This window comes from Dermochelys coriacea, chromosome 23 (genome assembly GCF_009764565.3).
Source record: "Dermochelys coriacea isolate rDerCor1 chromosome 23, rDerCor1.pri.v4, whole genome shotgun sequence".
NCBI lineage: Eukaryota > Metazoa > Chordata > Testudines > Dermochelyidae > Dermochelys > Dermochelys coriacea.
The window spans coordinates 17,100,939-17,128,514 of record NC_050090.1 but is presented as its reverse complement, the minus strand read 5'-3'; the positions used below and the strand labels follow the sequence as shown (position 1 = coordinate 17,128,514).

At 65.5% G+C, this 27,576-nt stretch overlaps 1 protein-coding gene across 5 annotated transcripts; it reads right to left on the bottom strand.

Annotated features, from left to right (window-relative positions):
- Positions 1-121: 121 nt before the first annotated feature.
- Positions 122-25,527, bottom strand: PLXNA3 (plexin A3). Of its 5 annotated transcripts, none has more exons than XM_038382097.2 (32): positions 25,408-25,527; positions 21,944-23,175; positions 21,449-21,631; positions 19,812-19,940; positions 19,460-19,560; positions 18,435-18,558; positions 18,038-18,194; positions 17,712-17,811; positions 16,604-16,718; positions 15,450-15,650; positions 14,629-14,725; positions 14,233-14,423; positions 13,608-13,753; positions 12,351-12,471; positions 11,993-12,129; positions 11,442-11,642; positions 9,756-9,849; positions 9,015-9,254; positions 8,544-8,687; positions 7,898-8,132; positions 7,313-7,452; positions 6,926-7,182; positions 6,390-6,456; positions 6,030-6,176; positions 4,394-4,553; positions 4,012-4,115; positions 3,510-3,606; positions 2,961-3,148; positions 2,466-2,635; positions 2,074-2,286; positions 1,506-1,656; positions 122-1,046 (listed from the first exon to the last, which is right to left on the bottom strand). In XM_038382097.2, the coding sequence occupies exons 2-32, from the start codon at positions 23,147-23,149 to the stop codon at positions 951-953; spliced, it is 5,712 nt and encodes a 1,903-aa protein (XP_038238025.1). In that variant the 5' UTR covers positions 23,150-23,175; positions 25,408-25,527; the 3' UTR covers positions 122-950. The 5 variants fall into 5 exon arrangements, with proteins under 5 accessions (XP_038238025.1, XP_043357274.1, XP_043357276.1 ...); XM_043501339.1 differs by having other exon boundaries at positions 2,466-2,623; XM_043501341.1 differs by having other exon boundaries at positions 2,466-2,521.
- Between the last annotated feature and the right edge of the window lie 2,049 nt (positions 25,528-27,576).

The following is a 27,576-nucleotide window of genomic DNA, read 5'->3' as shown; positions in this document are numbered from 1 at the left end:
TTGAGGGGGGGGAGGTCAGTGATGGGGCCACCCCAATCTCTGTCAGGGGGGTGTCTGTGCAGCACCCCCCGCATGGTAGATGAGCCCCCTCAACACAATGACCCAGTTCGGGGGGGTTGTTGTTTTTTTCAGCACTTTAATTAGCAAAAGAAAAGTTAATTATAAAATGAACAGAGAAAAGGGCCACGTAGGAGCAGGGTAAAGGGTCTGTCCTGCCTCCCCCAAATCTCGAGGGGGAGCCAGGCCCCCACTCCCCGAGCCCACACGCAGCACGACTATTTACACAGATATTGGGGGGGTTTACACTGAAATTTCTTACACCCGGGCCTAAAATTACACCAAACCCCCGAGACTCAATAAATTATTCAGCAATTAAGGCACCACGCTGCCGGGAAAGGGGGCGCTGGGGGAGGGGTTGGGGAGGGAGTCTCTGAGACAAGGGGGTGCTGGGGGGAAGGGCTGGGGGGGGGCCCTGGAACAAGGGTTAAATCTCCAATTCCCATTGTCACTGTCACCAAAACAAGAGGCAAATTCCAACAGCTATCTGGGGGGGGGGGGCTGTACAGGGGTGAGGGGGGGCTCCTTTCAGCTGCTAGCCTGGGGATGCATTGGGGGGCTGGGGGAGGGGGTCATACAGTATTGGGTGGCTGTACAGTTTTGGGGGTGGGGATCCAGTATTGGGATGGAAGGGGAGGGTCAACGCTCCAGCTCAGCCAGATCCACCCCCCAGCACTGCCCCCCCGTTGCACCCCCCCCCAATCAGCACCAGCAGCCCCTCCCGTTATTGCTATGAGGCCCGGTCCTGGTGGCACTGGGCATCCTCCCACCCAGAACCGCTGCCCCCAAACGTCAGCCTGCCCCTAAGCCAGGGGTCGAAGGTCATGTCTCCCCGGAGGAGGTCGAAGGTCGCACCGGCTGACCATGGGGGCTGTCCGTGGGGCCAGCCCCTCTCAGCTGTTGGTGGAGACCAAGGCAATGACCTGCTCCAGCCGCTGGCGCAGCCGCTGCTTCCGGCAGCTCCCGTCCCGCTCCAGCGCCGTCAGCACCTGTGGGCAAGGGGCAGGGGCGCCCAGGGTGATGGTAGCGCCCCATGTAGTGGTCAAGCTCTCCCAGGGCTGTGGAGGGGCAGTGGGGGGGGCAGAGGCTCTCACCTCCTGCCGGTAGCACCCCACAGACTGGTCGAGCTCCCCCAGTGCTGGGTGGGGTTGGTGAGGAGGATGGAGGGGAGCAGGGGAGATGCGGGGTGGCAGGGGTTCTCACCTCCTGCCAGTAGCGCCCCCACAGACTGGTCAAGCTCCCCCAGTGCTGGGCAGGGCTGGCGAGGTGGATGGGAGGGTGGGGAGCAGGGGGCTGTGGGGGGACAGCAGGGGGGGCAGGGGCTCTCACCTCCTGCCGGTAGCACCCCATGGACTAGTCGAGCTCCCCCAGTGCTGGGTGGGATTGGCGAGGGGATTGGGGGGTGGGGGTGGGGAGCAGGGGGGCTGTAGGGGGGCAGGGGCTCTCACCTCCTGCCGGTAGCGCCCCACATACTGGTAGAGCTCCCCCAGTGCCCCCAGTGTGTTGAACTCCCCGGCGTGGAGCCGCGACTGCTCCCCCAGGTAGGCATCCATGTCCTGGTCGCTGATGGGAGCCATCCTGGCTATGTCCCGGTAGTACCTGGGGGGCAGGGGGTGAGGGGGGGCAGGATCACCTCCCCCATACTGCTCCTTCCCCCCCCACAGCCCCGTTACCGTGTCTGCCCCCCACCCCTGCATGCAAGCACTCTTCCCCTCACTGTTCCTCCCACCATGCCCCTGTTACTTCATCGGTCCCCCACCCCTGCATCCCAGCGCCCCTCCTTCCACAGCCCCGTTACCTCGTTGGCCCCCCACCCCTGAATCCCAGTGCCCCTTCCCCACTGCCCCTCCCCCCACAGCCTTGTTACCCCATCTGCTCCTCAACCCCTGTATCCTGGAGCCTCTTCTCCCCGCATTGGGGAGACCCCTGCGTCGCCCATTCCCTCATCACAGCCCCTCCCCTGCCCCCCACTCCCTCCTGCAGTGTGCCCCTAGCTCTTACTGCCCCCCCACTCACCGCTCCACCCAGCCGCGGTAGCCGGGCAGGTCCTTGGCGTAGAGCAGTTTGGTGGAGGGCGAGTCCTTGCCCAGGCGCTGGGGCGACGTGGAACACGAGTCCATGAATGTCTGGGCCACCACGGATAGACATGCGTCCGTGATGCTGCTCTTGTGCACGTCGAACACGAACTGCGGGTTCTTGATCACATTCACCCAGAACCGCAGGGGCAGGCTGGGGGGTCAGGGGTTCAGAGAGTGCCAGAGACCCCCCCCCAGGACCCACAGACCCCCACGGCCCTCCCCAACACCTTCCCAGCCCCCCAAAACCCTGATCACATTCACCCAGAACCGCAGGGGCAGGCTGGGGGGTCACAGCCCCCAAGCCCCTCCAGGCCCCTCCGGGGGTCTCACCAGTTGCTCTTCCAGGTGTGCCGCACGTCGGGGTCACTGATCTGGCGCCGATCCGCCTGCTCGTCCAGAAAGTCGAACATGTACTTGATGGGCAAGGGCAGGGCGCTGGCCCGGTGCGCCGTGCTGAACAGTGTCTCGAACAGGTCATCCACAAACTTCTGCAGCGTGCCCTGGGGGCGCCGGGGGTCAGACTGGCCCAGGCCCCCCTGCCACACATGGCCCTGCCCCCTCCCGCATACTCCCCACCCTGGCCCCTGAGCCCTGGCACAGCCCTGCCCCGCTGCATGGCCCCTGCCCCCACATGGCCCCCAGTCCCTAAGGCCTGGTACAGCCCTGCCCCATCCCCCCGCATGGCCCCTGCGCCCCCCCACAGCCCCTGTCCCCCTCTGCATGGCCCCTGGCCCTCTGACCCCCAGCACAGCCCCTGGACACCACCCCCACACCCCAATTCCCCTCACCCAATGATATGACCCCCCAGGTACCTGCACCCCGTACCTTGGTGGCCAGGAGCCGGGTGAGGTAGATCTCCGACACCATCTTGCTGCCCCCCTCTTTGGGGTCGCCCAGTGGGTCGTGGCTGCGGACGAGGTGCCAGAGCCGGGTGCCCCCATCGCGCTCAGGGCTCAGCATGGGGGCGCGGGAGCGGAGGCTGTCAGGGCTGCTGGATGGCCGCAGGAGGCTCTCTGGGGTGGGGGGACAGGTGATGGGGAGGTGTCGGAGTCCCAAGTCCACCGCCCAGTCCAGAGCCCTCTGTGCCCCCTCCCTGCCAATCCAGCAGCACGGGGGGTGGGCATTTTGACTACCCCCACCCGCCTGGTCTGGATGGGATAAGGGCCTGGGGGGATCAGGGCGGGTCTTCTGCTTGGGGCAGGTAGGGCCTGGGGGGTGTGCGGGCTGAGCAAGGTGTCTGGGGGGCAGCCACTCCTCCCAGCTCCCCAAGTCCCAACTCTACCCTCCCCCCAAAGCCATGTCGCTCTTGGCAGCATGGGCCCCCTTGCAGGCCGCGGGGAGGGGCTGGTCTCTGTGGGGTCCAGGGGGCCTTACCGTAGCGGCTCAGCGAGCGGCTGAAGGTGCAGGAGTTGGGCAGGTTGCACCCCAAGACCTGCCGGGGCGTCAGGGCCACCTTGGAGCCATCGGTCACCTGGGGGAGAAGCAGCGGGTGAGGGGGGTGGGGGGGGAGTTTGGGGATGACATGGGGATGTCCCTGCCCTAGTGCACTGCTGCAATTCCAGGCAGAGTGTGGGGTAGGGATGGTGGTGTGGTGGGGGGGAGTAACGGGGCCCTATGCGGGGGGCTGTCTCACATGGTTTGGCCCAAGCACATTGACACATTTCCATTGGGGTGTGGATGGGGAGGAGCAGGAGGTTATGGGAGGAGCAGGGGGCACTGGGAAGGCAGTGGGGGGAGCAGGGGCTGGGGGGGTCCCTGCCCCTCCTGGTAATGCCTCAGTGTGTTAAGCTGTTTCCAGTTGATGTGTGGATGGGGAGCAGGGAGCTATAGGGGGCTCTGAGGGGCAGTGGGAGGCTCTGGGGGGTCCCGGCCCCACCTGGTAGTGCCCCAGAGTGTTGAGCTGTTTCCAGTCGCCCTCAATGCGGCTCGTCGCATCCTCGTCTTGCAGGAGGGTTCGGCCTGAACGGCCCTGGTGCCACTCTGGGAACAGGGGCATGGGGAGAGTGTCAGACCCCCAAATACAGCCCCACCCCCATCAAACACTTCTTGGGCAGCAATATCTGCCCCCCCCCAGCTTCCCGAGGCAGCCTTGTGCCCAGAACCTCTCCCCCCTTGTGCCTCCTACATACCCCCAGCCCTCTGGGTCCCAAAGCCCCCATTACCCCCTTCCCCAGTGCCCCCCCATGTTCCCAACTCCGTGTCGTCAGCCTGGGGGTGCTGGGAATAGGGGATCCCCTGCTCCCTATGCTCCCCCGTACCCAGCTCCGTGTCATCAGCCCGGGGGCGCTGGGAATAGGGGACCCCCCTGTACACAGCATCCAGCAGCTTCTCCTTGGCCTGGGTGATGGTGTCGCAGTTCAGCACCTTGACGGGCACTTCAGAGCCACCAGGGGGGTCGGGACTGGCACAGTACAGCGTCTGGGGGGGAATGGCAGGTCAGGGGGGTCCCTCCTGTTTGAGCTCCCCCCAAGGTAGGAGTCACCCCCTCCCCTCCACTCCCCCCTCTTTCAGCCCCCATCCCATGGAGTTACTAGCAGAGGTGTGACTCAGTTTCTCCACCCCCAGACTTTGCTCCCTCCCTCGGGGCATAGAATCATAGAATATCAGGGTTGGAAGGGACCTCAGGAGGTCATCTAGTCCAACCCCACCCTCAAAGCAGGACCAATCCCCAGTTTTTGCCCCAGATCTCTAAATGGCCCCTGTCATAACTATAAAGGGAAGGGTAACCACTTTTCTGCATACAATGCTATAAAATCCCTCCTGGCCAGAGGCAACATCCTGTTACCTGTAAGGGATTAAGAAGCTAAGGTAACCTCACTGGCACCTGACCCAAATGACAATGAGAGGACCAGATACTTTCAAATCTGGTGTGTGTGTGTGTGGGGGGGGAACAAAGGGTTTGTCTGTCTGTGTGATGCTTTTGCTAGGAACAGATCAGGAATGCAGCCTCAAAACTTCTGTTAGTTAGTAAGTAATCTAGCTAGAAATGCGTTAATTTCCTTTTGTTTAATGGCTGGTAAAATAAGTTGTGCTGGATGGAATGTATATTCCTGTTTTTGTGTCTTTTTGTAACAAGGTTTTGCCTAGAGGGATTCTCTGTGATTTGAATCTGATTACCGTGTAAGGTATTTACCATCCTGATTTTACAGAGGTGATTCTTTTACCTTTTCTTTAATTAAAATTCTTCTTTTAAGAATCTGATTGATTTTTTCATTGTTCTTAAGATCCAAGCGTTTGGGTCTGTATTCACCTGTACCAACTGGTGAGGATTCTTATCAAGCCTTCCCCAGGAAAGGGGGTGTAAGGTTTGGGGGAATATTTTGGGGGAAGACATTTCCAAGTGGTCTCTTTCCCTGTTCTTTCTTTAAAACGCTTGGTGGTGGCAGCATACGGTTCACGGACAAGGCAAAGTTTGTACCTTGGGGAAGTTTTAACCTAAAATGGTAAGAATAAGCTTAGGGGGTCTTTCATGCAGGTCCCCACATCTGTACCCAAGAGTTCAGAGTGGGGAAGGAACCTTGACAGCCCCCTCAAGGATTGAACTCACAACCCTGGGTTTAGCAGGTCCATGCTCAAACCACTGAGCTATCCCTCCCCCCTAAACCATGGGTGGGGGAATGACACATGCCTGGAGCCCCCCCCAGCAATTACCCCCCAGTGCTGGGTGCCAGGGGCCAAATGAGATTTTGGGGGGCTGCCAGAGACATACAGACAGGGAGACACAGGGTCGGAGAGAGGGCCCCCAGACCCCCTGGGAGATGCATGGGGGCCAGAGGCTCCCCAGAGCTCCAATAACATCTGGGGCAGAGCCCAGCGCCGGGGCAAATGGGGTTCCCCGGCCCGACTCCCCCCCGGCCCAACACCCCACCCCTCCTGTCCCCTGCTCCTGCTGACCAGGGTCTTGTAGTCGATCTGCTGGCGGATAAGCTTGTCCTCGCTCAGCGAGTACCGTGCCTCCCCCGTCACTGCATCCATCGGACCCTTCTCCATCTGCTGTTTGATTGCACAGAACAGCAGGAACAGCGGCTCCCCGGCGCACTCCTGGGGAGTTATTACTGCTGAGAACCCAGGCATCTGGGCTCCCCGTCCCCCCCGCTTTAACCACCAGCCCCCCCTCCCTTCCTAGAGCAAGGGAGAGAATCCAGGAGTCCTGGCTTGCAGCCCCCTGCTCTGACCACCAGAGCCCACTCCCCCTCCCAGAGCCAGGAGAGAACCCAGGTGTCCGGGAGGGTTCCCAGCCCCCACCCCTCTCACCTTCAGGAACCGATGCAGCAGGAAGGTGAACCAGTTTGTCAGCATCTTCTCAGCCACCGACTCTGTCCTGGAGAAGGGAGAGAAGCGGGGACTCAGGAGTCCGGGTTACTGTGGGTCACGGGGGTGTCTCTAGGGGGCTCTCACCTGGGGAGCACATGGCTCAGCAGGTTCCCTTGGCAGGATGGGGGCCCAGGGAATGGGGGTTCTAGGGGGTCCCAGGGAAACAGGTGGGTTCAGGGAGGTCCTGGGGGGGCCAAAGGGGCCCCAGGCGGATCCCAGGGAAACAGGGCAGTTCAGCAGGATTCAGGGAAATCCCAGGGGAATATGTGGGGTCCTGGGCAGTCCTGGGGGTTCAGGGCGGTCCTGGGTGGGTCCAGGGGGATGGCAAAGTTCAGGATCGTTCAAGGAGGTCCCAGGGGAGTCTGGGGAGTTCCAGGGGAATGGGGCAGTTCAGGGAGGTCCCAGGGGAACGGGGCGGTTCAGGGTCCCAGAAGTAAGGGGGGGTCCCAGGGGAATGGAGGGGTTCCAGGCCCCACCTGCGTAGCAGCAGCTTGGGATGGGCCCGGTTCTGCAGATTCTTCTCTATGAGGTCAGCCAACAGCTGCTTGAGGACGCCGGTGGCGTAGTCCAGCCGGCCTTGCAGGGCCACAAGCGTGAGGGAGGCCACGGCCCCCCGGTCCCGCATGGAGAACCCGCGCTGCCCCTCCAGCGCATGGATGAAGGTCAGTAGGAAGGGTCGGAGGTGCAGGAGCTGCCCAAAGAGCCGCAGGCCCCGCTCTGCCCCGGGGGGCGCCTGCGGGGGGCATGGGGTGAGACACAGCCCCCTGGCCCACCCCCACTCTGCCCCCCAGCCCAGCCCCCTGCTCTGCCCCCCAGTTCCCCCAGCCCAGCCCCCCAGTCCTCCCGGCCCAGCCCCTGCTCACGTGGCCATGGCGCAGCAGCGGGGGCTCCTCGCCAGGAAATAGCACCCGCAGGGCATACGTCCGATAGTCCAGAAACGGAATCTTCACCCCGTCCAGGTTGTTCGTCAGCTCATTGATGTCAGTCTGTAGCTCTGCAAAGGCTGGGGGGCGGAGCGGGGAGGGGACCCTCAATCCGTCAGTCCCCCCCAACCCTGCCCTTCCCCCATGCAGGGGCAACCGCTCACCCCCCATTCCAGTGTCTCATGCCCCCTAACTCGGCACCTGCCAAGCACCACAGCAGGACCCCCTGCCCCCAGCCCCACCCTCCCTGTACTCCTGTCCCCCCAAGCCCAGCCCCCTCTGCCCAGAGCCCCGGCCCCTTTCCCAGTCCCCGCTTCCTCTCAATCCATACCCAGGGCCCTCTCTGCCTCCCATCCCTCCCCCACCCCAGCTCCATCCTTGGGCTCCACCCCCTGCCTATCTTCCAGCCCCCCCACTCTGCCCCTCCCCCCTGCACTCCAGCCCCCCCATGCTCCCTACACTCCAACCCCCCAGTCCAACCCCCTCTCTGCTCTCCTGCCCCCCCTCCTCGCCCCCCAGCCTCACCCTCCTTGCACTCCAGCGCGACTCGTGACTCCAGATTGTCCATCTGCAGCTGCAGCCGCTTAAGGGTTCGGTCGGCGTCCCGGGTCTTGCGCTTGTAGGCGACCAGCACCCCGATAATGGCCAGGAGCAGCAGGGACCCCCCTGCGCCCAGCCCCACTAGCGCCCCCAGAGGCAGGGCCGCCTCAGGGTAGATGTGCAGGGAGCCGGGAGAGAAGGACAGGCCCCCCACCAGAATCTGGAACGAGGGGAAGCAGCAGAGGTTAGACAGTGGGGTGCCTCCAACATCCCAGGAACAAACCCCCCAGAATGTGGGAGGGGGGAATCGGGGCACCTCCCCCCACATTTTGGCAACCTCCCCAGATCTGCAATGGGAGGGCACAAATTCCTCCATGGATCTGATGTGACAATCCCCTCCCAGCCCCCCCACTCAGTCTGTCCCCCCAGAATGCACCACACAGATGTAACCTTGCCCCATAGCCCCCAAGAGGGTCTGCTCACTCCCCCACTCTCCCTTGATCTCTGATCCACCCCCCGTATCCCACCCCCACACCACAGAGCGAAGGACTGCCCCCCCACCGGTCATGTGCCCCCAGGCCCACGCCGTGGGGATCCCCGGCTGTGCCTCCCTTCCCCCCCAGCAACTCACTGTGACCAGCTGCTCCCCTGTCTGGCTGGGCGAGTCGCACAGCAGCTGGGTCTCTGACACCGTCAGGACGCAGGGCTCCCCCCCAATCAGCACCGTGTAGTTCAGACGGCCCCCCCCCATGGCCGCCGGGATCAGGTTCCTGCCCTGGGGGTGGTGGGACAGTGAAAAGGGGAGGGAAATTGGACCCAGGCATCCGGGCCAGACACAGCACCAATGGTGCCCCTCACTCCTGACCTGCAGCCCCCTTCTAGCCCAGGCCTGGGCTCTCCAGCCCTGCCAGTGCCCCTCACTCTCGACCTGCAGCCCCCGCTAGCCCAGCCGTGGACACCACCCCACCCCACTGCTCTGCCAGTGCCCCTCACTCCCGACCCGCAGCCCCTGCTAGCCTTGCCCTGGGCTCCCCCCACAACCCTGCCAGTGCCCCTCACTCCCGACCTGCAGCCCCTGCTAAGCCCCCCTTCCCCCCCATACCTTGAGGACGATGTGGGAGCCGGGTTTCACCTCCAGCACACCCGCAGGGCCGAAGGGCTCAACCTGGGGGTCGGGGTAGTAGGTGAAGGCTGAGCGGTTGAGGGTTCGAGCCGCCTGGACGTGGTCCAGCAGGAAGCCGAATTCGTCAGGGGAGGCCCCCTCCGCGGGCAGCTCCCGCCCCCCGAGCACAATGCCGGGCGCCTGGCACAGCATGAGCGAGTCATTCAGCACCCGGCAGCTCTGGGGGGAGGCAGAGGGTCAGTGAGGGTGGCTGGGAACGGGGGGGGGGAGGGACAGGGCTCGGGGGGAGGGTTCAGCAGGCCATCGTGGGTGGCTGAGAATGGGGGGAGCGGGACAGGGCTCCAGGAGGGGGGCAGCATGTCAGGGGTTCAGCAGACTGGCGGGGTCAGCGTGGGCAGTTGGGAACGGGGGACAGCTCGGGGGTGCCTGGGAATGGGGGGGGGGCAGAAGCTGGGGGGGCAGAATGTTGGGTGGTTCAGTGGAGAAGGCACAGGGTACAAGTCGGGGGGTGGCTGATCCATGGGAGGGACAGCAGGGAGAAGTTATGGGTCTGTCAGTTGTGGGGGGAAGAGGAATATATCTGGAGACTCAAGATTCCCTTGCAGGAAACTGCCCCCCCCAAACTGTCCCCACTTCCCCCCACCTCACTCAGTTCCCCTGCCTCCCACTGCGTCCCCTTCCCCCGCCCTCCCTCCCCCTCGCCATGGGGGCACGACTCACGTTGACGGTTTCAACGCCCCTGTACACAGCTCGGACGCGCGGCTCCTGGATGCTCAGCAGGCGGGTCCCGGTCACTGTCAGGCTAGTGCTGCCGCTGGAGGGGGGGGAAAGACATCAGCCCCCCCAGGGGGATGCAGCTTTTGCGGGGGTGAGTGCTGGCATGGGGGGTGGCCCGTTGGACTGTGACATGTCTCCCGCCATCGGGCCATATCGTCCGTGCCTCCCCCCCGGCTACCCTGCGCCCCGCTCAGATACCGGGGACCCCGCCCAGCCCAGCTCAGTGCCTAGCACCGAGATACTCGTCCTAGGCCAAACATTGGGTCCCAGCAGGGCTGGCCCCGGAAGCTGTGATGAAGTGGGGGGTCTTCTTGCTTTTAACTTGTTTTCCCAGGGTTTGCATGCAGAGGGGGTGGGACTCAGTTTCCCTGCGTATTACTGGTTTAACAAGGAGATGGGAGAGGGAGTTTGTTGTTACAGAGGACCAGCGAGGGGACTTGGGACCCTGGAGAATGGAGACCCCAGCGACTGGTGACTGGGGATCCAGTGGCTCAGCTGCCTGGCCAGTGAGAGGACAATGGGCTGCAGAGAGAGGACCCCAGTGACCTGACCAGACAGTTCCAGCCAGAGAGGCCAGAGGACAGGGGAGAGGAGGGGGGCCCAGGCAACCTGTTTACCTGGAGAGAAGACAATGGACAGAGGTGGGGCTTGGGGCCGGTGATAGCAGATGCCTAGCGGGGAAGCAGGGGGGCTCTGGACTGGAGAGAGGGAGCAGGCAGAGCCCAGCTGGATGCAGGGGAGACTGGGATGTGCTGGGCAGAGGGAAGCCAGGCCTGAGGCCCGGAGAGTTTCCTATGCTGGGTTCAGACGCTCAATAAACCCTCCTGCTTTATGCCGGCTGAGTGTCACTCCAGTCTAGAGAACAGGGGGGCATTATTCTCTCTGGGCATGGAGACCCCAGGGGTCCAGAGCGAATGGATTCCCTGCGGGGGCCCACAGCAAGGGACAGGTGTGCTAAGGCTCAGAGAGTGCGGCTCCAGGAGGCGGAGGGGCTGGACCCCCGAGAAGGGCTGTCTCACTGAAGGGGGTTCCCCCCACGGAATAGATGGGGCCAAGAGTGGGCACGACCTGTGAGTCCATGACAGAGGCTGTGGGGGGACGGGGACGAGCTGGGGGGCAGGTTCTGCAGCTCATTTCCCTGGCTGAGCAGGGCCCTGTGGGGAGCAGAACCTGAGTGTGGGGTGAATGGACCAACGTGGCCTGAGGCGATGGCCTGGGACCAGAAGTGGGACCAAAACCCACAGGATGAAGCCCCCTGGCCCTGCATGTGGTGCACCCCGCCAGACGTGGGTTACGTGAACCTGTTTCACAGGGGGTTCAAGCAAGCTGGGAGTGTGGAGAGGGGCACAGGGGGGCGGGGGGGGTTGCAAGGGGACTGTTGGGGGAGGGAGCTGGGAGTGGGGGAGGGGGACAGGGTGCAGGGGGTGCAGTGGGGGGGTTGGCAGGGGTAAGGGGGTCAGGGAGTTGAGAATATGGGGGTGCAGATGATGATGGGGCACAAGGAGGAGGTGGGCGCAGTGGGGGTCAGCTGGGTGAGGGGGCTGGGAGCGTGGGAGGGGGATGGGGCACAGGAGGGGTGGCTGGGGGGCAATGGGGGGGATGGGGGTGCAGTGGGGTGGGGTGTCTTACTTGACAATGCTCCATTGGGGCTCGACGTGGGTCACAGCCGGGTCGGGAGCATAGTGGAAGATCAGGCTGGGGTGGCTGGTGGTGCCGCTGGGGGGCCCAGGGGAGGCCAGGCTGGCGCGGTCGATGCGAACACCGAGGGGGGCCGGACCAGGGCCCAGCGTGGATGGTGGGGTCAGGCAGACAATTTCCTCGGGCCCCCTCCTACTGGGGAAGGGAAAGTGAGAGACCCCCCCCCCAAATTCCCCTGTCCCACATCTCCCCACTGAGCCCTGACCTACCCATCCCCCTCTCAACATCCCCTAAAATTCCCACCACCTGCCTCCATACCGACAACCCTAACCCCGCCCCCCATCCCTGTCCCTCCCCACATGCCCCCATCTCTGTCCCCCCACTTCATTCCCACACCCCACCCACCATCCCTGTCCCCGCCACCCACCACCCACCACACCCCTTATCCCTCCACCCCCACGCCCTGCCCACCCCATCTCTCTGTCCTCCCATCACTGTCCTCCCACCCCCCCATCTCTCTGCTCCCCCACTCCACCCCCTACCTGAGCAGCTGGCACGGCGCCCCCTGCAAGGAGATGTTGACGCTGCTGCCGGCGTCCAGATGGGTCCCAGTGAGGGTGACGCGGGTCCCCCCTGACACCGGCCCCCCCTTGGGGCTCAGTCCCCGCAGCCTGGGGGTCTGGGGCAGGAGACGGCAGTAATGGGGGTAAATGCACATACAGACTCCCTCCCCTCCCACCCCCCACAGCTCCCCATGACCCACAACAACCCCTCCCCCACAGCCCCCCAGGAGTCACTGCCCAGCCCCCACAGCCCCCCAGGGATCATCACCCAGCCCTCAAAGCCCCCCATGCCCCTCCCCCCCAGCATTCCCTCCCTCACAGACACCCCGCCCAGTACCACGAAGGAGAAGGGGTTCGGGGAGCGGGCCCGGTACTCGGTGCTGCAGTCGCCCACACAGATCTCCACAGGGCCCGGCGGGGGGTCAGGCACCAGCGACTCCTCCATCTCGCACACCAGCCTGGGGGGGCAGGGACACAGGGGTCAGCCCCCTGGGTCCCGCCCCGCTGGCCCCTGCGTCCCAGCTCCCCCTGCCCGACCTCCTCCCGCGACCCAGCTCCCCCCACGTCCCAGCTCCCCCCACCGGACTCCACCCGCGTCCCAGCTCCCCCCCCCGCCCCACCTCTTCCCACGACCCAGCTCCCCCCCCGCCCCAACTCCCCCCGCCCGACCCCCCCACCTCCCATCTCCCCCCACCCGACCCCCGCTCACATCCCAGCTCCCCCCGCGTCCCAGCTCCCCCCACCGGACCCCCCCACCCACGTCCCAGCTCCCCCCTCTGGACTCTCCCTGCCCGACCCCTCCCACATCCCAGCTCCCCCGCCCAACCTCTTTCCATGTCCCAGCTCCCCCCCCGCCCCTACTCCCCCTGCGTCCCAGCTCCCCCCACTGGACTCCCCCCGCGTCCCAGCTCCCCGCACCCGACCCCCCCGCCCACATCCCAGCTCCCCCCACCGGACTCCCCCCGCGTCCCAGCTCCCCGCACCTGACCCCCCCACCCGCATCCCAGCTCCCCCCGCCCAAACTCTTCCCATGACCCAGCTCCCCCACGCCCCAGCTCCCCCTGCCCGACCCCCCCCCACGTCCCAGCTCCCCCCGCCCGACGGCCCCTGCGACACCGGCCCCTGCGTCCCAGCTCCTCCCGCCTGACCCCTTCCCGCATCCCAGCTCCCCCACCCGACACCCCCCGCGTCCCAGCTCCCCCCACTCGACCTCCCGCCCACGTCCCAGCTCCCCCCGCCAGACTCTCCCCGCCCGACCCCACCCACATCCCAGTTCCCCCCGCCCGACCTCTTCCCACGTCCCAGCTCCCCCCGCGTCCCAGCTCCTCCCGCCCAACCCCTTCCCGTGTCCCAGCTTCCGCAGCCCGACCCCTCCCGCCCCCCAGCTCCCCCCGCCAGACCCCTCCCCACCTGCCCCCTCCCCGCCCCCCAGCTCCCCCGCCCAACCCCTCCTAACCCCCCCACATCCCAGCTCCCCTCACCCAACCCCTCCAGCTCCCACCCGACTGCTGTCCGACTTCCCCCCGCATCCCTGAACCCCACCTGACATCCCCATCCTGCCCTCCTCCCCATCCTCACACTGTCCCCCCCTCACCTCTGGGCAGGGACATACTGGCCTGGCAGCGAGTTGCAGCGAACCCCAGCCACGCGCACCCCGACCTCGTGGAATTGCAGCCCCAGATTCTCCCCCTCGACCGTCACCCGCGTGCCGCCCTCCTTGGGCCCCGCCACCGGCACCACCTGGGGGGGCACAGGGCAGTCAGGGGGGCAGAGACCCCCCACCCTCCCTGCTTGGGCCCTGACACCACCTGGGGGAGCCTGGGGGAGTCAGTAGGGCAGAGACACCCCACCCCACCTCCACCCGCCCTGCTTGGGCCCCGCCACTGGCGCCACCTGGGGGAGCCTGGGGGAGTCAGTGGGGCAGAGACCCACCCCACCCCCACCTGGACCCCCAAACCACATGAGTCCCCCCGGGTGAGGGGGCAGAGCTAGGGGGTGTCTGCAGCAGAGATGGGGCCTGGCTACGGTTGGGGGATGGGTTCCAGTGAGGTGGGCACAGGGGACTGGCTGGTCCAGGGGGCCCCCCATTACCTGGGTGATATGGGGGGACCATTACCGGGGTGCTGTGGGGCAGGGGCATTACTTGGGCACTGCGGGGGGGGCTGTTACTGGGGCGCTGTGGGGAGGGGACCATACCCCGGGCGAAGGGGAGGCATTACCTGGGTAATGCGGGGGTGGCTGCAGCGAGCCCCGCGCCGGCCGGGGGGCACCCAGTTGAGTTTGGGAGCAGGGCAGTGGGGTCGCAGGAGGCAGCGTTGCTCAGCCAGGCACCAGCCACACTCATACCGCGGGTCGGAGCGGAGACAGAGCCCGCAGCTGGGGCGTTGGGCCGGGCACTTGTACAGCAGGGCTGGGGGGAAGTGGGGGGTCAGAGACAGGCAGCCCCCCTGCCCCGCCCTCCCCATCCCCTTCTCTCCCTCCCCCTGTGCCCCACCCCCTGCCCCCCAACACCCCACCCCTGGGCTCTGCCCTCCCCACCCCCTTCCCCATGACACTCCCCCACTCTGCGCTCTTTCTCATTACCCAGCCCCCCCCCAGGGCGCAGCCCCCAGGACCTTTGAAGCCAGAGGGCCGGTCGATGGGGAAGTCGCTGTCCCAGACGACGGAGAAGTCCACGGGCAGCTCCCCAACTGCATCACCCTCGTACCAGTACTGGGGGGGTGGGAACAGGGAGTCAGAGCGCGACAGTGTGTGTAGGGGGGTAAAGTATAGACAGGGAGGTTAGGGGCATGGAGAGCCACAGGGGAGCCCCCCCCACATAGCCCTGGGGCTGAGCAGGGAAAGAGCAACAGGACCACAAAGGGTTAAAAGGAGGTACCAAGGCATCTCCTAGCAATAGAAATGGCAACTGTCATGTCACCTAGCAACAGAGCATCCCCCCCACAAGGGGTGAAACATCAAACACATCCCACCCCCCCAGCTCTGCCGGTGCCCCTCACTCCTGACCTGCAGCCCAGCTCAGACATTTATAAGCGGTTCCTTGACTCCAGCACCTCGCTGGCTGTGGGCCTGCAGCCAGCGGGGAGTTGATGGCTGGAGGGAGGAGAGGGGGTGTCTGGCACAGAGCCCATGGGGTTAGAGACCTCCCACCCCCTTTTCCCCCTCCCAGCCAGCCAGCAGGGGCCCCAAGCTTTCTCCCACCCTCCCAGGGGTCTGGCTGAACCCAGCTGAATGCCCCTCCCCCATCGCTGGGGCCGGGACACACAGGCTGATAATCCCCCCACTCCTCCCCACCAAAAAAGGGTGCTCAGAAGAGAGAGGGGTGGAGGCACATGGGGTCTCATCGCGGTGTCTTGGCTCTGCATGTGGCTGGGGAGCAAAGTGAGACGGGCTGGGGGGCTAGCGAGGGGCAGGGGATCCAGGCCGGGGGGCTCACCGAGGTGTTCTGACATTGCACGCTGCTGGAATTGAAGCGCACGGCTGGGACCCGCTGGCGCCGCCCCTGCATGACAAAGATGCATTCGTAGTTCTTCTGGCCCGACTGCGGCTGCGGCAGGTTCTTGGCCCGGAGCGTGATCGGCTGCAGCACCCCCACCGGGATCAGGATCTCGCCCACCGGGAGCAGTACTGGGCAGCCCTAGGAAGAGAGAATCAGGGGGATCTCGCCTGAGGAAAGCTGGGAGAACCCAGGAGTCTGGGCTCCCAGCCCCCCTGCTCTAACCACCAGACCCCGCTCCCCTCCCAGAGACAGGGAGAGAACCCAGGAGTCCGGGCTCCCAGCCTCCTCAGCGCCAGGAGATGGAGCTGGGGATGCAGGATCCTGGGTCTCTGGGAGCTGCCTGGCAACCACAGCTGCTTAATTGTTACTTGGTGGGGGAGGGGCTGCTCTTTTGGGGGGGGGCATTGGCAATAAAGGAAAGGAGTCCCCAGAGCCACTTCCTCCCACCCCTGCCCCAGCCCTGGTGGTGCCCCTCACTCCCGACCCGCAGCCCTTGCTAGCCCGGCCCTGCCCCCCAGCTCTGCCAGTGCCCCTCACTCCCAAACCGCAGCCCCTGCTAGCCCAGCTTTGGGTTCCCCCCTTGTTAGACGCTGATTATGGGGAAATGGCTCAGAGACTCCTAACTGGGGAGGGACAGTGGAAAGGGGGCAGTGACATCTAGTTTCCCCTCCCCCAAGTCCCCAGGGCCTCATTGCCTGGCCCTGGGCGTTGTCTGCGGCCGCTGCTCCAAACCGCAGCCTGGGGCTATCAATTATCCTGACCACAGGGCATCGCCTGGTGCATTGATCCAACCGGGGCCCCCCAGCCCCATCGATCCCGCCACAGCCAATTACACTCCATTAGGGGCAGCCAGCCCCATGGTCTGACATCTGCCACCCCTCCGCCTCCACAGCGGGGAGCCAGCTCAAAGCGCTGATATGCAGCTGGCTCTGGGGTGGGGCAGGGGCTGTTACCAGGGCCCCCTTGCCTGGTGCCAGGACATGGCCCCTATGGGGTGGGGCAGGGGGACAGTCATACAGGGACCCCTCGCCCTGTTCCGAGATGTGTCTGGCTCTGGGGTGGGGGAGGGGACTGGTTACACAGGGACCCACCTCGGCGGTGCTGACCTGCCCCTCTGCGAAAGCGCACTCCTGGGGATTGTGGGTGCAGATGTGTCGATATTTGCACCACTGGCAGGCAAACAGGCTCCTCACGCAGGACAAACACCTGGGGACGATAGCAAAGGGTTAATGGGGGGGGACAATCTCCCCCCCCCACCCAACTGACCTCCAGTCCCGGATGTCAGGCGCCCCCACACCCCTTCCCAGACCCATTGTTCCCCTGTGGCCAGAGACAATGCTGGCACCACTGCCCCTCCCCTGCCCCCTGGTGTTTACATGGGGGAAGGGAGGAGGGGATTCTATTAGCTGCCCCACCCCCAGCAAGAGATGCAGGCTCCCTCCCACCCCCCACCCCCAGTGCAAGGAGGCTGCGGGTTGGGAGTGAGGGGTGCTGGCAGCGGTTGAGGGGGGGGCTGCGGGTCAGGAGTGAGGGGCACCGGCCGGGTCGGGGGGGGGGGCTGCGGGTCGGGAGTGAGAGGCGCCGGCTGAGTCGGGGGGGTTTGGGATGGGAGTGAGGGGCACCAGCCGGATTAGGAGTGAGGGGCGCTGGCTGGGTCGGGGGGGACTGCGGGTTGGGAGTGAGGGGCGCCGGCAGCGGCTGGGTCGGTGGGGGGCTGCGGGTCGGGAGGGAGGGGCGCCGGCCGGGTCGGGGGGGACTGCGGGTCAGGAGTGAGGGGCGCTGGCTGGGTCGGGAGTGAGGGGCGCTGGCTGGGTCGGTGGGGGGCTGCGGGTCGGGAGTGAGGGGCGCCAGATGGGTCGGGGGGGCTGTGGGTCCGGAGTGAGGGGCGCCGGATGGGTCGGGGGGGGCTGTGGGTCCGGAGTGAGGGGCGCCGGATGGGTCGGGGGGGGCTGTGGGTCCGGAGTGAGGGGCGCCGGATGGGTCGGGAGTGAGGGGCACCAGATGGGTCGGTGGGGGGCTGCGGGTCGGGAGTGAGGGGCACCGGACGGGTCGGTGGGGGGCTGCGGGTCGGGAGTGAGGGGCCCCGGCAGCGGCCGGTCAGGGGGGCTGCGGGTCGGGAGTGAGGGGCGTCGGCAGCGGCCGGTCGGGGGGGCTGCGGGTCGGGAGTGAGGGGTGCCGGCAGTGGCCGGGGGGACTCACGACGGGAGGAGGGTGCAGTTGTAGAAGACGAAGTCAGCGCCAGCGAAATCCATCCCGGTCTCGAGCGAGCGAAGCTGAAGCCGCACGGAGTGAGCGTCGCCTGGGGGGATTCGGGGGGGGGGGCAGCGTCGGGGGGGTCAGGATTGAGCCCCTCCCAGCAGGGAGACACCCCCCTCCCGTCCTATGGCTCCTACCCGCAACTCCCACCCCCAAATGTGTTCCTGACCTTTGTCCTCTGCCCCCTGCCCTGCCATGACCTCCCCTCCCCTGTTGCCCCTGGACCTGACCTTTGCCCTTTGAACTCTCCTGCCTGCACCCCCACTCACCGTGGGGGCCGGTACCAGGGGGCAGCTCCCTGGGGGTGGGCGACTGGCAGCGGATGAGGCCCCCGGGCAGCACCTCGGCTTCGCTCTGCCCCAGGCCCTCGAAGAAGCAGATCACGCCTGGCCCCAGGTCCGGGAGGTTCTGCACCGTCAGCTGTAGCTGGATCCCCAGAGAGATGGGGTTAGAGCTGGGAGGCAGGATCCCCCCAGAGATAGGAGCCTAGAGACGGGGGGCAGGATCCCCCCCAGAGATGGGGGTTAGAGATGGGGGGTGGGTTCCCCCTAGAGATGGGGAACAGGGTCCCATCCCCTCCCTCCCCAGAGATATGGGAGGTCTGTCCACCTCTGCCCCCCCCAATCTCCCAAGCCAGGCCCCCAGGTGCCTGGCCCCCCAACTCACCAGGATACCGGGCGTGGTGACAGAGACATTATTGGGCTCCACGAGCAGCCGAGGGCAGGGGCCCGGCGCGGCCGTGAACCTCTGTGACTCCAGTGCCCAGGGACACTCGCTCTCCCGGCAGCACCTGGGAGGAGGGTTGTGGGGGGAAGTCAGGCACAGACTGGGAACCCCCCCAGGTCTGCTCCCCTCCTTGCTGCGCCAGTCAGGCACTGTCACAGGGGAGCTCGCAGTGCTGGGGGAGGGGCAGCCCAGAGAGCTCATTAACTAGCCAGTGGCTTCCACCCCGGGGGCTCGTTAGTGCAGGATCCTGGGGAGTCGGGGACGTAGCATCCGGTGCCAGGAGCCCCTCACACACCGGGGGGGGCTGCAGGTTGGGAGTGAGGGGCACCGACAGGGGGTCCGGGCTGGGCTAGCAGGGGGCTGCAGTTTGGGAGTGAGGGTCACCGACAGAACTTGGGGGGAGTCGGGGTGGGGGCTGATCTCTGCTCTGGGGGGGCGTCTGGGGGGCATCAGCTCGAGTGTCTGTATTAACTGGGAGGTGCAATTCTGGCAGAGGTTGGGGGGAGTTACGGGGGGTGGGGCTTCTCCATCTCCTCTCCCTACAGAGAGGGATGGGAGGTGGGGGCAGGGCACTGAAGAGGGCTAACCCCCCCTTCACTGCCTGGCCAAGCTGGGGTGTGATGGCTAATTTATTGCTTGTCTCCAGGTTAGAGCTGCCAGCTCCAGTCACAGGCCCCCCACTCCTGCCAACCCACCTCCCCAACCCCCAACTTTCCACCAGCCTCCCACTCTGCTCCCCCCTCCTCCCACTGCTCTGGGCCAGGAGATTTAATAGGATTAGGTGCCTGGGAGTCCGATAAGGAAAGGAGGGATGGGGCTTGGCCAGGAGCTTGCAGGGAAGGGGAAAGTCACATTCCTCCAACAGGCCAGAGACCCCCCAGCACACACGGGGGAGGGACCCCTGGCTAGGCTGGGAGCCAGGACTCCTGGGTTCTCTCCCCAGCTCGGCTCCAGGGGAGTCTCACCGGTTGTGCAGGACACACCAGCCACAGTGGGGGTCCCCGGAGCCCAGGCAGGCATCACACGTAGGGTACTGGCCACACGTCTCCACTGGCAGCCGCACCACCTGCAGGGGAGGGGTTAGTGTCTGGGGTGGTAGAACAGACCCCCTCCCCATAGCAGCCCCTCCCAGCCACTCCCCCACATCGCCTGGGCCTCTCCATTCCTCTACCTCAGTCCCCAGCCCCCTTGGCCCCCTTCCTTCTGCCCCCCTTCCCCCAACCTCAGCCCCCTGGGCCCTCCTGGCCCACTTCCTTCTCCCCCTCTTCTTCCCTAGCTCCTTCCCAATCCCACCTCGACCAGCCCCCCGGCCCCCACCTCTCCACGGCTCAGCAGGTAAAGGTGTCTCTGGTCGGGGCTGAGCTCCATGTCCCGCAGCAGGGGCTGCCCGGGGGTCACTGGCACCGACTCATACAGATGGGCGTCCTGGGGGCCATCTACCCGCACCTGGGGGGGGGGAGCTGTGAGAGAGAGATGCCCCCAGCCCCTCTGCGACCCCCAAGCTCCCCCAAGCCCCCAGCCCGACTTGAGCCATCCCGAGCTACCCACCTCCATCAACTCTCACAGCCCCACACTTCTGCATTGGCCCCCCCCCATGTTCAGCAGCATGCAAGGGGAGCCCACAAGGAGGTGGGGGGGGAGGGGAGACCAGAATCGGTGTCTCTCCCCCACCTGCCAGCCGCCCCCTCCCCCGTTACTCTCCAGCCCAGGGGTCCAGCCCCCCCATACCAGGCAGGCTCAGCGACCCCTTTCATCCCTGCCAACAAGGGCCCATTGATGGGGGGGTCTGACCCAGAGCAGCCCCCTAGCCTCTCCCTCCCAGGGGACAAAGGGCCCTTTCAGAGCTGGGGGCCACAGCCCCCCAGGGTCACTCCCAGGGCGAGAGGGCGAGAGGCCGAGAGCTAAGACAAGGGAACCAGTGTTGAGGGACAAGAGCCACCTCCCACCCCCCATTTCTCCTCCACACACCCAGCCCCCCAGCTCCTCCCCTCCCCCTACCCACTAGCCTAACTGAATTAGCCCCATTTAAAAGCTGAGGGGTCGTGGCCCCCTCCAGGGGGTTCAGAAGTTCAGAGCTAGCCAGGCGAGACCCCCCCCCACATAACCCAATTCCCAGGTCAGGGCTGGGGCAGCCAGCCTGACACTCCAGACACTGAGCCCCCTGGGACCTCCCAGGGATGGCAGCTGGCAGGGAGAAAGAATGGAGGAGCTGTGGGGAACCCAGGGCTGGGAAAGCAGGGGCTACGGGTTGGGAGTGAGGGGCACCGGCAGAGCTGGGGGTGGGCGGGGGCCCTGGGCACTGTCCCCTCTCTACGGTGCAGCTGTTCTAGGGTTAACTTTCGCCCAGACACATTTTCCACCCCAAACCGCCACCCTTTGATGTTGGCTTTTTAAGAGCCAGTTTGGAAGGAACCGAGTTGGTTTGTGGGGAGTTGGGGGGGGGCCAGGAGGGGACCGCGCCCCATAGCGCTGAGCTGGCAGATCATCCACCCTCCTCCCCAACCCTGTCGGTGCCCCGCACTCCCGACCCACAGCTCCTCCATTGTCTCCTCTTCCCGTGGGAGCAGTCTGAGAATGGCTGGGGCTAAGGAGGGAACCTGGCATGTCCCTTTGCTGCCTTGCTAATGTTGAATGGGCTCCAGCTCTGTCCTGGGAATGGGGGCTGCCCCCCAGCTCTGCTCTATCAGGGGGGCAGGGCTGGGAATAACCTCCCCTTCCAGGGATCAGATTTGGGGTGGGCACCAGCACAGTTTGGGCGGGGAGCCCAGGGCTGGGCCTGAGGGTCGGGAGTGAGGGACACGGGCAGAGCTGTGGGGACAAACACATAGGGAGGTTCTGAGCCCCATTGGGACACCCCCAATTCTAACGGGAGGGAGGCCCCTCCCTCCAGGAGGGGCTGGCGTTACTGGGTGCAGATGGGCGGAGCCTGCCCCTCCTCCCGGCGCATGTCCCACCTTCTTGAGGGTGCCAGCACGGGTGCCCAGGAAGACGACAGAGTGGCCCTGGTAGGTGTAGGCGGCGACGCTGGCCAGCCCCTCGCTGTGCTCGGCCAGCAGGGGCCGCCCCTCGATGACCTGCAGCCCCCCCAGCGGCTGGTTCAGCACCAGCCCGCAGAAATTCCCATTGATCTGCATGGGCTGGGAAGAGAGGGGAGCGGTCAGGCACAGCTGAGTGCAGCCCCCAGTAGATGCCCAGCCCCCCATCCCCCTCAGCTCCCCAATACACCCCCAGTCCTCACCCTCTCCATTGCCCCAAAGTACTCTCACCACCTCCAGCCCCCACTTTCCCTCCCACTCCCACGGCTCTGGGTGGGGTGAGGGGGCTAGTGGGGTAGAGCAGCAGGGACTGGGAGCCAGGACTCCTGGGTTCTCTCTCTGGGAGGGGAGCTGCGCCACGTGGCTGAGAGCCAGGGGCTGGGTGAGGCTCCCGGGTGCCTGGGTCCCGCATACCGTGTTGATGCAGGGCAGCTCCTTGTTGAGCAGCCAGGGCAGGGAGAGGTGCCCCTCACCGCGGTAGCAGCTCTGGATCCTCTCCTGGATGCGCCGGTTGACCTCGTCCAGCGTGAAGAGGCAGAGCACGCTCTGGCGGGGTGGCGCAGCCCGGTTCTTCTGGCCCTGGGCAAAGGCTGCATAGAGCACGTCCTGCCCTTCGGCCAGCCCCAGCGCCCGCGCCAGCCGGTGCCCGGCCTTGGCCAGCCGGGCGGCCTGCACCAGGCGGTACTCCACCCCGGCGTGGGCGCAGCCCAGCGGGAACTCCACATAGGAGTAGAACTCAGCGTCGCGGGCGCAGAGCCTCACAATCTTGGAGGAGAAGAAGCGCTCGGCCCCGGGGGCCACCCCGCCACCGGGCCCCCCACCTGGCCCCTCCAGTGCTGCCTGCTGCGTGTCCAGCTGCAGGGTGAGGAAGTAGACGAAGGCACCCGAGATGAAGGCCGAGACGTAGTAGATGTCGAAGGCCGGGTGCAGCGCCAGAGTGTCTGAGGGGACCTTGACCTGCGAGGAGACGAACTCGTCCTGGTAGATGAGGCTGAACATGTCGGGGCTGGCGGGGTCGGGCGCTAGGCGGCGGCTGGACAGGGTGGGGAAGTACTCGGAGCGCCCCTCAACCGAGGTGCCCACAAAGAGCCGGCTCGGCTGGCCCGGCTGCTCTAGGATGACCCCGGCCATGGCGTCGGCCTCGCGTCCGCCCGACAGGTAATGCTCCTTGCGCTGGTGCGGCTCGCCCAGCTTGGCCAGGTCGTCCAGGCGCAGCAGCTGGCAGACGCCCTGCCAGACGCTGCCACAGGCCACCAGCCGTCCACCTGCATAGTCCAGCAGCAGCAGCTTGTTGACGTTGTCGGCCGGGGCCAGCGGGTGCTGGCAGAGCCGCACAGCGGGCGGTGGGTAGCACCGGGTGTCATCCGGCACCGGCCCCGTCCCGTGCACCCGCAGCTGGCTCAGGTTGGCCGCCAGCTTGTAGACCCGGTTCACGGCGCCGGTAAAGACCTCGCCCGTCTCACGGTGCACCGCCAGGTGGGTCAACCCCCCGTCCGGCACCGAGAAGGAGGCCCGGGCAGCCAAGAGGGGAGGGAGCAGCGGAGGGGGGGCCCCCGGCCGAGCCAGAAGGGGCAGCAACAGCAGCAGAGCCAGGGCCCCCAGCAGCAGTGGGGGGGCCATGGTGTGACGCTCAGGGGGCAGCAGGCCTGGAAGAGGGAGAGATGGGGGCTAGACAGAGGAGGACCTCCCCCTTGCCAGAGAGCCCACTCCAGCCCCCCACTTCCCATGGCAGACCCCCCAACACCCCTGCCAGAGAGCCCACCCCAGCCCCCCACTTGTCCATGGCTGATTCACCAACCCCCCAGCCAGAAAGCCCACCCCCTCACTTCCCCATGGCTGATCCCCCAACTCCTGCAGCCAGTGCTAACCCCTCCCCATTTCCCCAACCCACTCCAGACAGGGCTACCTCCGGGCCCAGCCCAGCCCACCCCAAAATCAGTCCACCCCACCCCACCCCCCCAGCTCCCTTTCCACTGGGTGCTGAGTGCAGGGACAGCACCCCCCTGCCAGACATTCCCTCCAGCCTTTCTTAGCACCTCCTCAACACACCCCATGCACGCCCGGCTCCTTGTTAGCAATCTATGCAAGGAGTCAAAACACTCCTCCCCAGCAGCACTGGGGCGGGGGGGGCTCGTGACCTGGAAAGCAGGGCCCCCCCCAGTGCATGTGTGACACATGAGGGGAGAATGCCCTGAGACAGGGATGGGTTGGAGGATTCCCCAGCAACACGTGCCCCACAGTTCCCCCCATAACACACCCCAGGACCCCCAGCACCAGCCCCCACAACATACACAAACCCCCATCACTGGGCCCCCATGCTCACCCCCCACACATACAGGCTGCAGCTCCTCCCACTGCCAGGCTCCGCCCTCCCCAGCCCCTCCCCCTGATCCCACCCCAATCACACCCCACCCCACTCCCAGAGCTTAAGAGCCCTGAGAACAGGCCCATGGCCTTCTAATGAGCCAGGGCTGGTGGAGCCCCCTGCCTAATGGGCTGCTGCCCCATATCCCTCCCCTCAGGCTAAAGAGCCCAGCAGCTTGGGGGGACCTGGAGACCTTACTACAGCCCCCCTGAGCTGGCAGAGGGCTGAAGAAGACCAGGGGAGCAGAGGTGAGGCTGAGGGTGCCAGACCCCTACTCTTCACACCCACTTTAAGCAGTGCCCCCCCTCCCTGAGATAACCACAGAGACATGGGACAGAGCCCCCCCCCCGCTGCCCCACCCTACAGCCTCCTACCAGCCTGATCCCAGCTCAGCCCCATAGGCCCAAAGCCCCCTGCCAACTTGGCCTCCCCAGCCCCACAACCTCCCTTTCCACCCTGGCCCCAGAGCCCCTCAACCCTCCTACTCCAGGAGCTCAGCCCCCAGCGTGTTACACCCACCCAGCAGATGTTAAGCTGACTCTGGCAGAGCCTTAGGGCCCAGCCCTTGTGCCCCCCATCCCGTTTTCTCTGAGCCCCACAACTTTTGTGCCTCTCTGGAAGAGAGGCTGAGAGAGGATCCCAGGGTCCCAGACGAGGGCCAGGAAAGACACAAGCCAGGTGCCCCCTACTTCCTTAGCTGCACCCCCATCCAGGGATCGGCAGGGAAATGGCCACCTGCTCTTCCCCCACCCCTCACACACCCAGCACCGAGACATTGCTGTGCAGGAAAAGCACTCAGGAGTCCTGGTTCCCAGCCCCCACTCCCCTCCCAGAGCAGGGAGAGAACCCAGGAGTCCTGACTCCTAGCCCCCCACTCTGCCGGACCCAGCTTAGTGCCCACTTAGGGTCAGGACCAATGGGGGTTTTATGGGGCGTGGGGTTGGGCAGGCAGCACTGAATCCCCTCTCTACACTCTGCTGGTGTGGGGGGGGGGCTCAGACAGCCGGGGGGATGCCCCAACCCAGCCCCCAGAGTGACACCCCCTGAAGCCCCCACCTGACAGCTTGGGTATGGGCCCCCCAAAGTAACAGAGCAGGCAGAGGGGCTGCACCCCCAGGGCTGAGATGGAACCCCTGTGGGGGACTCTGCTCCCATCCCCCCAATCCTCCCTGCATGGACTGATGTGGGGGCTGCCCTTGCCTCCCGTGCTCCAATGCTGGGGGTGTCCCCTGACCCCCATATCCTGGTCCTCTCCCCAATGCAGAGCCCCTTTCATGCCCTGAGCCCCCTGCCCCAAAAAACTGATCTGGGGGGTCTTCCCCCAATTAACTGAGCCCCACACACCCAGCATCCTCCCTACCCGCAATGCACTGCCACCTCCCCGCCCCCCATGCACCGATCCTGGGAGAATCTGGAGACCTCACTGCTCCAAGCCCCTTCCCCGCCCCCCCGTGTATCGATCCTGGGGGGCTCCCGTGCACCGATCCTGGGGGGGGGGCCGCCCCGGCTCTACCTGCAGCTGCAGCCGCGCGCCCCGCTCCGGCTCTGCCCCCTCCCCGCCCGGCCGGGCCCTTTAAACGCGGGCTGCACCATTGCGGGGCGGGGGGGCGGGATGAGGGGATGGGTATGGAGGAGTCCCCTCCAAGGGCCCCGCTTTGCGTGATTCGGCCCTGACCTCTCATCCGCAGGACCGCCCTCGGGAGATGGGACGGCCAGGCGAGTCCCCCATCCCCACAATCCCCTGAGCCCTCCCCCCCGCTACAGGAATGGATCAGTCCGATCATTCATTGCAGCCCAGCGGTCTCCGGCTGGAGCCACAGGGGGGCGAGTGTGCAAGGGGCTCGCCCGTGCCCTGAGTGTGCAAGTCTTGTCCTCACGCATCCTGCATCTCTAGTGTGCAAGGAGATCTCTTGCACAGACTGTGTGCAAGGTATTTTCACACACCCCACTAGCTGGGTGTGCAAGGGGTTTGCGCACACTGTGACCATGCAAGGTATTCACACTCCCCAGGTGCTTTGAGTGTGCAAGGGGCTTTCAGTTGCACACTGAGGGTGAGAGGCACTTTCACACGTACTGTCTGCTGAACATGGGAGGGACTCTTGCACGCGAAGTGTGCAAGGGACTTATACACACCACACATGTGCAAGGCCTTTTTACACACACCGCCACCTAGGTGTGTAAGGGATTCAGATACCAGGACACAGTGCTCCTTGAGTGTGCTAGGAGTTCACACACACCCTGAGTGCGCAAGGCCTCATCACACTGTCCCCTGAGCATGGGACTCCCATGCAGACTGTGACTATGTGCAGGCGGTGCTATCACAATTGCCATGGGGCACAACCCCATAGAAACTACTGGCAGCCTGATGGGCAGAGAGAGGGACCCTGGTTTCCCCTCCTAGACACACCTGGGCAGAAAAGTGATGGAGGAGGTGGGTCATGGACTGGCAGGACTCCTAGCTCTATCCCCAGCTCCATGAGGGGAGTGGCTTAGATGGGGTGGGCTGGGAGTCAGTGAATGAGTCTGCCAGTGCCCCTCACTCCCGACCTGCAGCCCCTGCTATCCCAGCCCTGGGCTCTGCTCAGCTCTTCCAGTGCCCCTCACTCCTGACCCACAGCCCCCTGCTAGCCCACCTGGTGCCCCCTTCTGGGGAGATCCGAGCCCAGGGGTCCCACCTAAGGAGCTCCCCCCACACACTGATCCACTCTCCCCCTTATTCCTCCCCCTTCCTGAAGGCCCCCCATTTCAGGGTGGGGAAGGGGGGGATCAGCACATGCTGCCACTGCTGCACCCGGGCGCGTTTCCATGGTGACAGAGCAAGGAGACAGAGGATGGACGCCATGGCAACGCCCCATGGGCACGGGGAGGGGGAAGGGATGGGGCAGCCAGCAGTGGGTCCAGGAGGAGAGGACAGAGCTGGGGAGGAATGAGGGGGCTCTGGCCATGGAGGGGGGAAGGGATGGGGCAGCTGGCAGTGTGGTGGGGGGAAAGGATGGAGCTGGTGGAGAAAGGGGGGTTCTGGGCACTGCAGGGGGAAGGGATGGGGCAGCCAGCATTGGGGCAGGGGGGAGAGTACGGGGATGGGGGGCTCTGGGCTTAGTGGGGAGATGCTGGCAGGTATTTGGGGAGCCAGGCAAAGAAGGGTCTGTAAATTGTGGGGGGGGTCTTATCACCCCAGAGATGGGGGGATCAATCAATGTAGGAAGGCACATGGGGGGAACTTAGGGATGGATGGGATGCGGGGGGAGCCGGGCACTGGGGGTAGTTTTAGGGGGGAAATAGGGTGCCAATCGGGGCACAGAGTCCCATCTCTGCCTGTACCCCCAGCCCTGCCCCCCCACCCCCGCTGGTCTCTTACTGGCAGTTTTGGTCTTTTGCTATAAAAAACATTTTGCTCATTCATGGCCTGTGACTCACTGGGGGGGGAGCGGTGGCAGTGGCAGTGTTTGGGGGGCTGGGCTGGTATCTGGGGCCTGGTGTGTGTGTGGGGGAGGGCTGGACTGGTGTCCCAGGCCCAGTTGCAAGGAGGGGTGCTGGCCTTGGGCCCTGGGGCTGTTGGGGGGGTGTTTGCGGCTGGGAAGGAATCGTGGGCCCTGGCAGGGGGTGGGTCTGGTGTGTGTGTGTGTGTGGGCGGGGGGCTGGACTGGGGTCTCAGGCCCAGTTGCAAGGAGGGGGGCTGGCC